Source organism: Haliotis cracherodii, unplaced genomic scaffold, assembly GCF_022045235.1.
Source record: "Haliotis cracherodii isolate W230 unplaced genomic scaffold, xgHalCrac1.p SCAF_6, whole genome shotgun sequence".
NCBI classification, from domain to species: Eukaryota; Metazoa; Mollusca; class Gastropoda; order Lepetellida; family Haliotidae; genus Haliotis; species Haliotis cracherodii.
Window position 1 is genome coordinate 1542887 of NW_027266319.1, and position 16052 is coordinate 1558938.

At 43.0% G+C, this 16052-nt stretch overlaps 1 protein-coding gene across 2 annotated transcripts in view; it reads left to right on the forward strand.

The window, feature by feature from the left end:
- LOC139444761 (universal stress protein YxiE-like) overlaps positions 1 to 16052 on the forward strand; it is a 38270-nt gene that overhangs the window by 9094 nt on the left and 13124 nt on the right. The window contains exon 3 of one of the 2 annotated variants that reach the window (XM_071225705.1): positions 3072 to 3098. The exons of the other annotated variant lie outside the window; for it this stretch is intronic. Coding sequence (XP_071081806.1) covers positions 3072 to 3098 — 27 coding nt within the window. The remainder of the gene's footprint in view (positions 1 to 3071; positions 3099 to 16052) is intronic. 2 annotated transcript variants of the gene reach the window in all.

Consider the following 16052-nt stretch of genomic DNA (forward strand, 5'->3'; position numbering starts at 1 on the left):
TCCGGGGTTCGATCGCCGGCCGCGTCATACCAAAAGACGTTAAAAGATGGTACTTGTTGTTACCCTGTCTGACGCTCGGCATTAAGGGGCTAAAACAAGGACTGCTCGGCTCGGAGTCAGTATACTGTGTCTGAGTGGGATATTCATGTTAAACTGGGGCATGGTTCATGGACCTTCTCCGGGCGGACGCTCTCTCCACTCGCCACTAAACCACGGACGCGTTCCTTTTATAGTGATTTACACATATGTATTTAACAAGAAAATATAGTTAGTGAGATGTAACCATGCCCTACTGGTATTAGTAAATACCATTACATCACAATGCACACGAACGCGGGGCAGTGTGGTAGCTTAGTGGTTAAAGCGTTCGCGCGTCTCATCGAAGGCCCGGGTTCGATTTCCCCCAACGTATAATATATGGATCCCATTTCTGGATCCCTCGCCCTTGCTGGACTATTGATAAATTGGGCGTACAATCATACTCACTCATTCGCTCATTGACCCATCATTCACTCACTCACTCACTCACTCATGCCAATCAATCTGGCAGATTATAATCCTTTATACTTGCAATTAATGTCAGCTTTACAGCTTTTCTAATGGAATAATGTTCTGCTGTACTGTGGAAGCTGAAGATGAATGATCCTCACACTAAGTAAAGCCCGTTTGGAGCTGCAAAATATAATTTGACCACCATGTCAAATAGAGATTTCATATCGTATATTCATAAACTGAAGACCCCTTAGGCACTGATGTTTCTTAACATTGGAGTGTCCCTGCCACCCGACGGCTGCCACACAAAGTTCCCCTTATACTACTACGTTATGTTCATATTCAGCCCATATCGTGGTGTGAAGTATTCACCCCTTGCGTTAACGTCAGTGTGTGCTTGTGCCGCCTCTCACAGTAAGCTTTTGTTGTATAAACATAAGTAAAGGTTATAGATACATAACCAAGATCTTCCTTCTATCTTATGCATTGCATCATCTCCTTTGCCATCAAATACACGTGTGAGAGAACCACCCCCACCCTCAACCCCCCCAACCCCCTCACCCCACCCCATACCTCCAACTCTGGTCCTTCACCGACACTTTGATGTCTTTGATGGTGCATGGTAAGGTGAGTTGCTATGTTGCAGAAGGAGGGGGTCAGGTGCCCGTCTATAGTCTGAGAAGGATGTCTTGCAATACTGGGTGTTGCCTTGTAACCTGCCATATGCCTATCTGCTGATGATAAGGACCTTGTCCTTTAGTATACGTGCGTGTTCATACACACGGACCATCTATAACAGATTTGTGTGTTTGCATGTCCTTGACTGAGGAGGATAAGTCGTGGATTGTTCCCAGCCAATCACGCTAGTGCCCTTTTAACCCTCAACAGATTATTCATAAACAAGTATAACAATGTGTCTGTTCAGTTCATAATTTACTTCATTAATTGCACAGACTATAGACAAAGAATGATTTATTAACCCTTCTTTTTTCATTCATGGTGGGAATAAACACATTGAATTAAGAACCTTCTGGTGCTGTAGTCTTAGGTTTGTCCAGACTATAGATTCGCACGATGGCTTCCCAGAAGTGAAAATGTGAAAAGTCACGAATTGGGATTTACCTCAAACAGTATGCGGATACGCCGAGATAAAGTTGAAATACTATCCAAACCGGCGCTAATCCAACCCACTCTAGTTTCTATCAATTCCATCTCCACAAATCAATTAACACAAAATATTGACCAAACAAAACCTTCCTTTCTTCACATCACAAGCGTGCTATCCCTTAACCAATCCATCATCTTTCACATGAGAATCTAGATAAGACATAATTTGGCCAATTGGGAAACATTTATTCCTAATGATAACTTAAGTGGGATAATCACGATGGACGGTCCGCCTCATCACCATCAAACCAGGGAGGCAAGGACCAATTGGATTAAAATGTTACATTCCAGACGCCATGTGTATTATATATATAATTCAGGGGGTCACGGTGAGGTTGAATGTGGGTGCCCTGAGGGTGATTGAATGTTTCTTACTCTTATTGATTGAAGCAATGCATTTCCATTCTGCCATACCATCAGTACACGCCTCTGGGCACATATGGTGCGCGCTGGCAGGGTAAGCGGAATGATGCTTCCATGTGTACTCAATTAGCTTATGCTGAGGCTTAATGCTTTCTTTGTTTACTTGGGATCGCCGTTTCAGGTTCAGTGGCCACATATTACCTGCTGATCTGCTTGTACTTGATAGTACCTGTCCGTCCTGACTGTATACCTAAAGAAGATAGTTGATTAGTTAATGTGACATATGTGATTTGATGGGTGTGTCCACACGACTGGTAGCGCTGATATTACCAGATCTCGTGCGTGTATAAAATCAGCCATGAAATATAAACATAATAGTAATAAGTCGTTTAATAATCCGCCTGATATCCAATCACCAAGTGGTTGTCCATGGAGATTAAACATATAGGTAAAACTAAGAGAAAATATAGACCATTATTGAATTTATCCCAGTGTCAGTTCAAAACAATTCTACGAATTCTAGTGTATATTGATCGAAGCAGTTGTGGATGCTGCTTAAACCGATTTCGCCATTATGTAACTCAGATGTGTATCACAGGTGTAATTAATCATTTGTAAGTTTTTTATATATCCTGTATTAGCTTGTAATTACGTAATGTCGTCCATAACAAACTGTAAGTGAAAACCAGGTACAGTAAACTACGTTTATAACGAACACGCTTATAACTAACTGAGGGACATAACGAACTGTCTTTTTTATCCCCAGCCATTAGCTGTATATATGCTTATAATGAACTTCGGTTATAACGAACTAGTTCGTTACAACCGTAGTAGTATATATATGTTGTGATTATGATGGGGTAGATGCAGTAGCCCAGTGGTTAAAGCGTTCGCTCGTCACGCCGGAGCCCCGGGTTCGATTCCTGGTTACAAGGCGAGAAGAGACTTAAACGAGTGTTGCTTTTGCACAAGGAATAATCATGATCAGTTCGTGATCTATTCATGAAGATGATCAGGTGATTCGTCCAAAACATAACTTTCTGCTTCAGGTTCCAAGGATGCAAGTGGAAAGAAGGGTATGCCCTGGTTGCGCCTTTGTTACGTTCAATCATACTCCAAGCAACATGGTCGCTCTGTGAACTTTATCCAATTATTGCATGGTGATAAAGGAAGCCTTATTGCTAAAGGCCTTGCATCCTGCTGGTCACAATGAATGCATGCTTTCTTCATCAACCGTGTCTTAAAACATGTGGTCGTTACGAGGTTTTTACGAAGTTACTGATAGTTTAATGCAAACTAGCAAGCTAGCTTTATACGTGGAGTAATATGCACCCGTGAAGATCCGGGGTAGAACAGGTCTTCAGCAACCCATACTTGCCGTAAAAGGCGGCTATGCTTGTCGTAAGAGGCGACTAAAGGGATCGGGGGGTCAGGGTCGCTGACTTGGTTGATGCATGTCATTGTATCTCTATTGTGTGGATCGATGCTCATGATGTCAGTTACTGGATTGTCTGGCCCAGACTCGATTATTTACAGACAAACGTCATATGGCTGGAATATTGCTGAGTGCGGCGTTAAACTACAAACAAACAAACAAACAAACAAACAAACACACATGGAGTAATAACGTAATATATATATATATACAGAAAAAGAGCTCAATTTACTATAAATGATCCTGCGAATATCCTATTACTTTTAGGAACATATATTGTAATTAAAAGGTTATGGACAAATGTTAACAGTATTATCTTTACCAGTTAGAGTTTGATTCAGCCAAGACTATATTATATTGTCACATGAGTTTTTTTATATGTCTGAGCAACTAAACTAACTTCATCTTAATGCTTGAGTTTAAACTAAAAACCTACATGTTTTTCTTGTGTTGCTGAGTGTGTGTATGCTGGGTCATTATGTTGGTGTGTTCTCAATAACTGTATCATATTCTATGAACTGATCATATAACAGGTGTTAACGTTAATTACTAACACGCTATATTGACGCGAAACTGTGTGTATGTTTTGTTTTTCAGCGATATATTATACACTGTAACTCGCGACATTGCAGTGTATGTTTCTGAAGCATGGCGAATATGCAGTTATTTATAATAATACTGATTAAACACCTAATAGTTCACTAAACAGAATTACCTAGCAATTATGTTTTTATAGATGGCTGTATGTATGTAAGGTGTTATTACATGGGGCAGGATACGCTCACGTTTTCGCCAACACCTGGCACCGTCACTATTCCATGGGATCTACAAACACATGCTCGTGATATAGTCGGAATCGTGTATTCGACTCTGCCTTGAGGAGATATTTCTGATGAATATGGAACGGGTTTTGTCGCTTTTATTTTAAATTTTCTTGAGTTTTCATAATGCTATGACAACAATCAGATTTATCTGTCGTTTAACGATTTCCCCTTCGTCTGAACGCGCCTGGTATTGATTCTCGTCAACTGCCATTGACTTGCTGATATGAAAGACTATTTTCATATATTTTGGAGATTTATTTTTTATTGTCTGTGGGGTGGGGTGTGTGTGGATGGGGTGGGTGGGTTGGGTTGGTGGTTGGGGGGTGGCAGTGTTTGTTTGGGGGGTGGGGGGGTGGCAGTGTGGGGGAGGGGGTGGTGGTGGTGGCAGTGTGTGTGTGGGGGGGTATGGTTGGCAGTGTGGGGGGGGTGGTGGCAGTGTGTGTGGGTGGATGGTTGGCAGTGTGGGGGGTTGGATGGGGGGTGGCAGTGTGTCTGTGTGTGTGTGTGGGGGGGGGTGGTTGGCAGTGTGTGTGTGGGTGGGTGGGTGGTGGCAGTGTGTGTGTGTGGGGGGGGGGGTGGTTGGCAGTGTGTGTGGGTGAATGGGGGGTGGCAGTGTGTGTGGGGGGAGGGGAGGGGGGGGGGTTTGGCAGTGTGTGTGCGTGTGAGAGAGAGAGGGGATGGGGGTTGTTGCAGATTAATAGGCTTGGGTGTCACTGGATTGTCACGTGTACTGCTGTGCGGTGCTAGGCAACCAAGAAACACTTTTTCATGCAAAATGTACGAGTGACGTGTGTTATCGGTGGAGCCGGACACGCTTACCCTTATTGCGAATACCTGGAGTCATCACTAATTTTCAGTTATCCAGTCATATATTGGTCACCACTATTGTGCCTTTAATAGCCATTGGACTGATAATCCAGACTGACAATTCTCTGCATGGCGTTGGTGTTTTAAGTTCTTTTATTACTTGAGGTAGGCGATTTCTTGGGGTGGGTATGTGAGGGCGTGGGTGGGTTATTTGTATTCTTCTGGGTGCCGTTGTTGAAAACAACCGACTGTCGTAAGTCTTATGTAAAGGAGTGGGAGTTTCGAGCTAAGATCGCTTTGTACATCGGCACCCTGGTCTTTGTAGGGAACCGAAACAAGTTCATGCTAAGATCTTCAGCATTAATTAACCGTGACTGGTCCTTGGGGATAGTTCTAGCATGATTGTATCGCACATACTTGTGTGAACACACCTGACATGACAAGACCTATAATTGTGTAAATTGCATCAAGTGTGGCTGCTGCTGTGGAGCCTGTCTCCAGGCGGCGCTGTTGCTTCATCACTGATACAGCTGCTGCTGGTAATTGCACCGCTAATACATAATTTGATTTGTTTGGACATAGCTGTTGCGATAAACCACGGGGTAATTTGTGAAGGTGTCTTCTGCGTTTTACAAGTTATTTCCGACTTGACGCAGTGTGGTCGGCGTGTTATCAACACTGTATACCTACAGTTGTGTATATTGAGAAAATAGGAAGAAAAGCACATTCACTCTCTTGATCTCTATGTCTAGTATTGTACGTGCAGATATCAAATACACTCGCGGTACGAGGGTTTTCGCACGTTGTCGCACTATGTAAAATGGCAACGCGGGCCACGTGTATAAGGGAAATACACAATTTCGTCAGCGGATGCTGCACTCTGTATAACTATGTTCCTTCAAGGACGAGGTTAACTGTCTGTCGATGTCATTAATATGAATTTGCATGTAAATAGTGGAAATATTACATATGTAAACCAGGATAACAATATATCCCTTTTACAAATAATTTTAGTGTTGAAATGTGTTTCGTTCAGCTTCGTGATATTAATGTAAGATATATAATCAACGCCACTGTGATGGGATGCATATGAAGAATTCGTGTACTCCCCCAGTGGCGCAAGGGCGTTCAGAAGGTCACACCAGATGCACTGGGTAAGAGTCAGTGACCCACCATTTTAATATTCTTGGGCGAGGGAGAGGCCTGAGACTGTCGCAGTGAGTAGAGACAGGGTACTTGTGGTCATTTCAATACGTTCACGATGTCCAGCGGACTAATTGTCTATTTTTACTCAAAACAACCAAAACCACGCACATACTGACACACGCATACACACACGTACGTACGCACGCACACACAAACACACACACACACACACACGCACGCACGCACGCACACATACGTGCACACACACACACACACACACACACACACACACACACACACACACACACACACACACACACTGGATTGTCTGGTCCTGACACGCTGATACAGCTGGAATATTGCTGTATGCGGCGTAAAACAACATATAAACGTCACCCCTCCAACAAGTTACATCAACTACAGTCTACCTGTGTACTCACCGCCAAAAGAAACGCGAACCACAGAAACATTTAGAGAAGTATTTACGTCAAGGAGAGATGTTTCCAATGTGTTACAAATGGTGATAAAACTAACAACCAGTCAACTGTTTCCACAGAATGTCTCTATTCTTATCACGATGTGCTGCACGTGATTTTCAAACTCGATACGCTAATCCTGCACGAGACAAATGGTGCATCTCGAGTCATGGATCCAGGACGTCACATGTGATGCGTTCATGAGCATCGGATCACACAACATACAAGTATAATCGTTTGTGCATCGAACCAATCTAATATCTCTTGAATATGAGTAAGTCTTCATATATTAACAAAATGTATGGTATTCGCGTTTCTTTTGGCAGTGAGTATATATGTAGAATCATTTCTCTGCGAATATTGTGAAGTTTAACATTAAACATCAAAACACAATCAGACTTATTATGTTCCTCTTTGTCGCATTAATCCATCATACTAACCTTTCAATGTTTAATATTCAGCTCACAGAATTCAAGTTGGTTCTATACCAGCATAGTAACCGTATATCACATATCGGAACAATATCCTTTTTCGTCCAGGGCCCACATCAACAACATGCAGATGCTTCGCTTCCGTCAATCAATAATGCGACAAAACCATTTCCACAATCATGAGAAATATCTTCTACAAAGTCCATTGTACGATTCCAACTATGTCATAAGCATGTGTTAACACCTCGCTATCACCGACTCCCAAACCACCAACCAGAGTTCATCTTACTCGAGACGTATTCAAGTCCTTCAGTGTTATTGCTCTATAAACGCTTGACGTAACGTCAGCACATTAATTTCCTCGTTAAAAAGCTTATAAGATAGAAGATAGATGTTTGAGATTGCCATGAATGATGGCGTATACCTAGCCTTGTTCCGGGGCTGCACCTAAAGATAAGTCTATGGATGCGTAGTAATTCACTTCTTATAATAAGCAAGTCTAGATATGCGGACGTCAGCCTATTGTGGTGACAACTTGTTCTTTTTATTTATATAATCTAGAAATTAGGTTTTGAAATAATAGTTATTGCCTTAGAGACTTGTGCAAGTCTACCGTATACTGTGTGTATGGTAGCCGTGTGAGCTACAGTACCTACTGAGGTATCGGGAATATGATAATTAACACGCTAGTACTGAACAGTGCTTCTGTGAGACGACGTGTGTTTGTTCCATATCCTCTTTCTTATCTCCAGCCTCTCTTTGAGCGCCGTTATACACTAGACATTTCTGAAGTTCTCAAGACCTCGGTTTTCAAAGGAAATGAGTTTCCGTAATAAATATGTCGAACAGCTTTCTGTGCTAAAACTTCACTTAGTTGTTTATTTCACATTTCCCCGTGGGTCACACCTGTTAAGTAGGGTAAAGAGGTATTTTCTAAATATATATTTCACTTCATATACTCACACGCAAAAGAAACGCAAGTGGTTTTAAGCAAATAGGTAACAAACACGGAACCATAAATTGATACGAGTTTTCGCATGTAGTGAAGCCTGATGGTGCTACCCAGAGTAAAAACGCAACATGAAAAACGAATAACCAAAACGCACCATTTCAATGAATATCTGGGTATCATGCACCCATTTCTCGCGAAATCGAAAATGCACGAACTGTCACGAACTGTAGTGGGTATAAAACTGTGGCCGATTCTTGGACCTACCAGTCCTTGGTCAGCAATGCCACGCCTAACTCAAATTCAGAGAAACCAGGCTATCGGACGTTTGGAAGCTGGAGAGTCCGTCCAAGATGTTGCCCGTCATTACAACGTTAACATAACCACAATTTACCATCTCCTGCATCGATACAATGCTACACAGACCACAGATGACCTTCCTCGGAGCGTTCGTCCTAGGGTCACCACCCCTCGACAAGATCGGCAGATTACCCGTCAACACCAGCGACATCCGTTCCTAACTGCAAGTGAAAGTGCTCGACAAACCATAGGAACACATAATCGACACATTAACCGGGACACTGTGATCCGACGTCTCCGTTCCAACAACCTCAGATGTCTTCGACCAGCACGTCGTCCTGTTCTCCAACAACGGCATCGGCATCGACAAGCACGATTTCAGCAGGCACAGGGTCATCGCAGTCGGCGTCATCGTGAGTGGAGGCGTGTCATCTTCTCTGATGAAAGTCGCTTTTGTGTCTCCCATGCAGACGGAAGAGTCAGAATTTGGCGGCGTCGAGGTGATCGTTTCGCTGACAGAAACGTTGTGGAAAGGGATCCATGGGGTGGACCTAACGTCATGATATGGGCAGGGATTGGTCTTGATGCGAGACTTGGACCCATGTGCTTTCTGAATGTTGGTCAAGGTCGGGGACACGGCGTCACTGCTCAGCAGTATATCGACCAAGTGATCAGACCCCACGTTGTTCCATTTTTTGCACAACATCAACAACTCATTTTCCAGCAGGACAACGCTCGTCCCCATGTTGCCAGAGCTACCATGGCCTTTCTGCAACAACACAACATCCGTGTTCTACCGTGGCCAGCCCTCAGTCCTGATCTGAACCCCATCGAACACTTGTTGGATGGGGTTCAAAGGCGTCTTCACAATGTGCGCCCAGTCCCTACAACTGCCGATGAACTACGAACAGCTGCTCTGGATGTGTGCAGGAGGATCCCTAGGGCCTTAACAAATCGTCTGATCCACTCAATGTACAGGAGATGTGTGGCAGTGATCAATGCTAATGGTGGCAACACCAGGTATTGACTGACATTTTGGGTATTGACCCGAAACTGTGTAAGCCCTTAACATTTGAAAAAAACAATTATGTCATCTGCCTTTTAATCCTCTAAACTGTCTTCAGTAATTTTTTGTCAATCTAGCCCTATTAGTATTTCTTGTCTTTAGTATTGAAAATAAATAGCATGTATACTACATTCTCGACTTGCGTTTCTTTTGCGTGTGAGTATAGTTTTCATAACACACAGCTAATAACATACATATATTTCAGAAAGCGGTTTAGCCTGTTGTTGGAATATAGTACGAAATGGGAACATACTTTTATAGTTACGTTAATCTGTAAATATATAGGGATATACTAATCAAACAACTAAAAAATCTAAACCATTTCAATATTGTTATTTATACTAAAATATTTCATAACTTATTTCATATTTCCTCGCTTCACACATTGTTACCATGTCGGGAATCGAACCCGGCCGGTCTTTGGCGTGACGAGCGAACGCTTTAACCACCAGGCTACCCGACAGCCCTCAATACATATGACCATACATATGACAATACATATGACAATACACATGACAATATACATGACAATACATATGACAATACACATGACAATACACATGACAATACACATGACAATACACATTACAAAACATATGACAATACACATGACAATGCACATGTACTCAACATGTACTCAACAACAAAAGTTCCTGTGACATCAATATTTCAGTGTATTTTTCATACAAGTAAAGTTTGGTTTTCAATATTGTAGTACATGTATGGAATCAAGTCACAAAAACGCAACTGCTACAGAAAAGCATGCATTTCATGCAAAAGTTGACGTTTATCCAAGCCCCATGCATTTCACTACCCAAGAATGGGTATAAAAACATGTGCGTTAACGGGATTCCATATGCATTGTTTAGCATCAGAGACCATCCTCGGAGTGGCAGGCCACGCGTAACCAATAATCGACAAGACAACTGGATTCGAACAACACACCTACGAAATCGATTCCAGCCAGCAACACTGACTGCAAGAAGCACCCCTGGCTTTCTACGAATATCTTCTGAAACCGTACGTCGTCGCCTCAGATGTGCAGGGATTGTCGCCAGAAGACCCGCCAGACGTCCCATTTTGACAGGAAACCACCGTCAAGCACGTCTACAGTGGTGCAGACAACGTCTACCTGAACGTCCATGCAGTGGGGACAAGTTCTACTCACTGACGAGTCTCGTTTTCACCTCAGCCACAGCGATGGACTGATTCGAGTGTACCGACGTCGAGGTGAACGTTACGTCAATCATTGTGTCATGAAAGAAGATCGGTTCGGGGCCGGCAGCGTTATGGTTTGGGGTGGGATTACAGCAACACAGAGGACCGGTTTGATAGTGGGAGAGGGAAATCTCAATGGACAGCGCTACCGCGACGAGATCATCGGCCCTGTTGTTCTACCGGTTTTTGTGTCGTCATGGCCCAGGCATTACCTTTCAACATGCCAACGCCCGGCCTCATATTGTTCGACTTGTTCAGGATTCTCTTCAACAAAACAACGTGAATGTCATCTCCTGGTCGGCTCGCTCCCCTGATCTCTCACCAATCGAGCACATGTGGGATGAGATGGATCGGCGCCTTCGACGTCAACCACGTGTTCCACAGACACTCCAGGAACTTCTCCAGCAGATATGGACAGATATCCCACAGGACTTTGTGCGACGCATGGTCCCTCCCATGAGACGAAGATGTGTTGCTTGCATCGCAACAAGAGGTTGACACACACGCTATTGATTTGTAAATTCACTTACATGAGTCTTGTATCTGTTGCAAACCGAAATTGTTTTAGATTTGGTAAAAAAACATAACTTTGCATAAAATCTTATTCAATGTCACAGGAACTTATGTTGTTCAGTATATATTAAAATCTTCGGATCCCATGCTTGAAACTGCATGAGAAGGGGGTACAACCCCCTCAGACCCCCCTCACAGCTCCTAAAGCCCTTTATCCATCCTTGTCAATACAAATCTAACTGATTCATTGCAAAAGAAGTCCCCACTGTAGATAAACACCGGCGATGTTTAGATGTGTGCAACGTCAGTAAATATAAACCCAATAATATGCATTCCAGGGCAGTCTTCTGATACAGAAATCGTCACGATATGGCTGAAATATTGCCGATGTGACGTAAAGCAATAACTCACTCACTCTGTTACAGAACAGAACTTAAAGACGTTGATTATCAACAGTTGGTACAACAGAAACAGGACCAGCCAGCTTATATTGCCCTGTTAATCTCCATTTTATATTATTTTATTTGGAATGTATACTTCAATATTGAAATATTTGTATTCAAACATTATCAGAGGTTTCAGTTGTATTGGTTTGGCGAACACGATCTCCTGTTTTACATATAGACGTTAGGCCCCTCTGGGAATCCACCAAAGTTGTTGCAAAGCCTCCCAGTAGATATACAATTGAACATTTTATTGAACTACATGATGATCTGGTCTCTCTTCCTTCGGGTCTCTGTTCCATATCAACATTGTCTCTACTGGCAAATTAGTATTGGTTATTAATGCTGTTATTATCAACAGGAGAAGGTTATCCTCCTCTGGTATCATGAATCAGGTAGAATTAGTGTTATAATGTCCTATTTCCTACTCCAACATGGCACTGGGTCCCACTATGACATCGACAGATGAAGTTATGACAAATATGACCTACAACCCCTCTATATTTACATCTCGCCTCGTGGAAGATCGGTTATAAAGACATTAGAAGATAGGTGCAGACACACACACACACACACACACACACACACACACACACACCTGAAGATCTGGCGATGTGATGCACCAGCTGCAATGTCTAGCCGTCTGTCGCAGGGGTGGGGGGGGGGGGGGGGGGGGGGCGGGTGCAAGACGCCTGGGAACTTCACGGTGACCCTGCTGGGTGTCCTTGTCCCAGCCGCCCCACCGCATCACCTGCACTGCCAACGGCTGCAGCAGCAATGGATGTTGACAGCGGATGACAACAACCCGGCAGACAAATGCATTGATCACATACATGTACATCCACAGTGTATTCTTAAAGTAACAGATGCTTGTAACCTACACGTCATTTGTCGGCCATAATTTACACAGCGAACACTCGGTAATCATCCCGGTGTTATTTATGTATTTCAGTATTTAAGCCAGTTTACCACGTGCCCAAGTCTGTATGTCAGCCCCTGAACCATGTTGTTTCCCTTCCGCCCAGCCCTAAATGAAGCAGGTCTACATTTTCCACAGGTTCTGAATCTCCCATCTCACTGGGTTTCCCTTTCAATTTAAATGTTGTTGTGTGTTTCTATCATAATATATTTTCAGAGACAAAGCGTTAGTCTATATGTACCCCTGATTCGTTAATCCGGACAATTAGTTAATACGGAGAGTTGGTAATCCGGAGAGTTTGTTAATCCGGAGTGTTGGTTATTCCGGAGAGTTTCCATTCCGGAGAGTTAGTTAATCCGGAGAGTTTTCACGGGCTATACCTACATGCAGTTATGCAAATCCATATATGAAACACACGTCACACATGTAACTGACAAAGTTAACTGACATAAACAGGATTGTTTCACCAAAGATAAATGCACCTGACCTTCGTCAAGGTGACATTCTGGAACGTCGCTCAAACAAAAAATTAGTGCAAAAATAGTTTATATTATCTACTCCTGTGATTATAGTCCATTTATTACACTTAATTCGTTTATAATACCACATGTTCCTCTTACAGTCGTTGAGACATGACACATTGTTCCGCTACGGCTTTCAGGCAACAAGCCATGCCACCGTGAGGTAAACAGAAAGAACACATGTCCTGATTCGTTACCGATAAGGACACGGTTGTTAACTGTTTATACCTCACCATGAACGTAACCAGAACCTGCCAAACAATATGTACACTATACACAGAGAGAGAGAGAGAGAGAGAGAGAGAGAGATCTAGACACAGAGAGATCGAGAGAGAGAGTGAGAGAGACACAGAAATGGATTGAGTGAGTGATTGAGAGAGAGATTGAGAGAGACAGAGTTTGAGAGAGACACACAGAGAGATTGAGTGAGTTATTGAGAGAGAGATTGAGAGAGATATATTGAGAGGGAGATTGGGAGAAAGATTTAAAGAGAGATTGTGTGAGAGATTGAGATAGATAGATTGAGAGATAGATTTAATGAGAGATTGAGAGAGAGAGATTTAAAGAGAGATTCAGTGAGAGATTTAGTACGAGATTAGACGGAGCATCCATTGTTTGTATATTGATTAGCTTTCGTGTGTTTTTTTCTGTTTACTGGTTTCACCAAAATGGCGTCACTTTTGTTTCCTCATTATTAGAGGCGCTGAACTATGTTTATTGCGTCACCGGGGAGTGTTTATGTCCATAGCTGTATTGTCTATTCGCTCATATATTATAAGTGGCCTTGAGACGAAGAAGTGCCAATTAGTATTGTATGTAGGAATCTATGGACATTCCCGCTTTTTGTTTAGGGTCACGGTGTGGATATCAGTGCACGGACAGAGCAACCATTCACTGATCTGGATATTTCTCAAGTGCCTTGCCAGGAACGTATGTTGGATGTAGTATGCGTCTTTCTCGCCATCATAAAACATTTTCTGGCAAGTCGTACAATAGATAAGATCTCAAGGTTACCCGTTTCTGTTGTCGTAACACAATATACTCTGTCTGTGGTGATAAACATCCCACGTTAGAATGTGTTATCACACGGTAAAACAAAAGCGACTGTCAAAACTTTACCCAACGTCTCGTTTTGATGTTTCTGGTTATAGCGAACCTACTCATCACTGCGCATGCGCATCTTCGTCAATGATGCAGCGCATACAGAATTCGTCAGTACCTTAACCTCAGTGTACCCCGAGGCTGCACGGGCCGTGTCGGTCAGATGGGGGGCATGATCAGCTGATTAGCTAGTGTTTGACATCCAATAACACGGAAATGTACAGGATTGTATTGTCTGTTGATCTGTGTTGCACTGAAACTGTCAAACATCATATCCACTTTGCAACACACAACCACTACTAGCCTTGCTCCAAGGCTGTACTGAAAGTAAAGTCTAGGAATGTGTGATAATTCTTTCCTCCTCATAGGCAAGTCTGGATATGTGGACAGTACAAGGGACTCTGGCCTTTTTAAGGGGCAACTTGTTTTTAGTATTTACATAATCTAGGAATTATGATTTAAACTAATAATGACTGACCCACTAGGGTCATGTCTTCTTTTGAAACGGGGCAGTGGGGTAGACTAGTGGTTAAAGTGTTCGGCGTCCTCCCATTTGCAAGACATCCCATTTGTAAGACAGTGTTAGTACTAATAGATGGATTAGATATCCTAGGCCTGTTACCTAAGGTTTAAGTGGACTCACCTACACTCCTCAAAAAACGAAACGCACAGGTAGATTGTTTGTAACTTAATTGTACCTAATAAAGTTGATATACTTAATTTAATATCATAGACACAAATATTAAATTTTGGAGCTCGATAGTCACATGTTGTCGTTGTACGCTCGTTGCAGTTGAGCGTTGTCCTGTTGAAACAGCTCCCTCTGGCGGTCAGTGATTGGAAGAAGGTGAGGTTGAAGAATTTGATTCATGTAGCGATTTGCTGTCAAATTCCCCTGAGCCACAACCAAATCAGATCTCATGGTGTAGGATATTGCCCCCACACCATGACACTACCTCCACCGAAATTGTCGAATTCACGTACACAATGTTCAGCAAAATGCACATTTCGACGACGATAAACACGTTGTCTTCCATCTCGCCGGTGAAGAAGAAATCGCGATTTATCGCTAAACCAAACTCGTCTCCAGTTTCTCAAATTCCAAGGCTCAAAGGTATGGCACCAACGCAAGCATCGCTGTCGATGTATCCGTTGCAAAACAGGGACGATAACTGGTCTTCTGGGTCGGATTCTAGCCTCGCGAAGATGGTTCCTGGCAGTCTGGTCCTATATCCTCCTCAAACCATGGATACGTCCTGCAGTCTCCGTAGCTGTAGCACTGCGATGACGTAGGTGGAACAGACGAATGTAGCGATCCTGTACAGGGGTGGTAACTCTTGGTCGGCCGGTTCTCCGACGGTCTGCAGTCTAATTGAACTGTGTGTATCGGTCACAAACGCGGCAAATGGTGCAGTGGTGGACGTTGAAGTGGCGTGCAACAGAAGACTGCGATTCCCCTCTTTGGATACGTCCTATGGCGATGTTCCGATTGGCAGCGCTGAGTCTCGGCATTTTCGAACTAAAAAATGATGACAATTGAATGACAAATTATTGGCTTATGCTTGCCTTTTTATTGCCACTACCACGACCTACGAATGCCATAACTTGCACGTGCATTTTTCTATACTGTTTTCCTCCATGACATTTTAGAACAAGCGTGAAAACAATGCCGTTTAAGACATTGCAAATCGACAATGGCTGCATTTTGAAGCACCTTTTGTCGAATATCAGGCCACCAACATTTTCAAATAACATACGAGAGGCGTTCAATAACTTTTGCAACACGGGCATTTGTGTTTACACAAACAATGTCAGCTTGTGGCAGGTGTGACACTGGTCATAACATCAGGTTGACACGTGTCATGACAAGTTCCAGACACA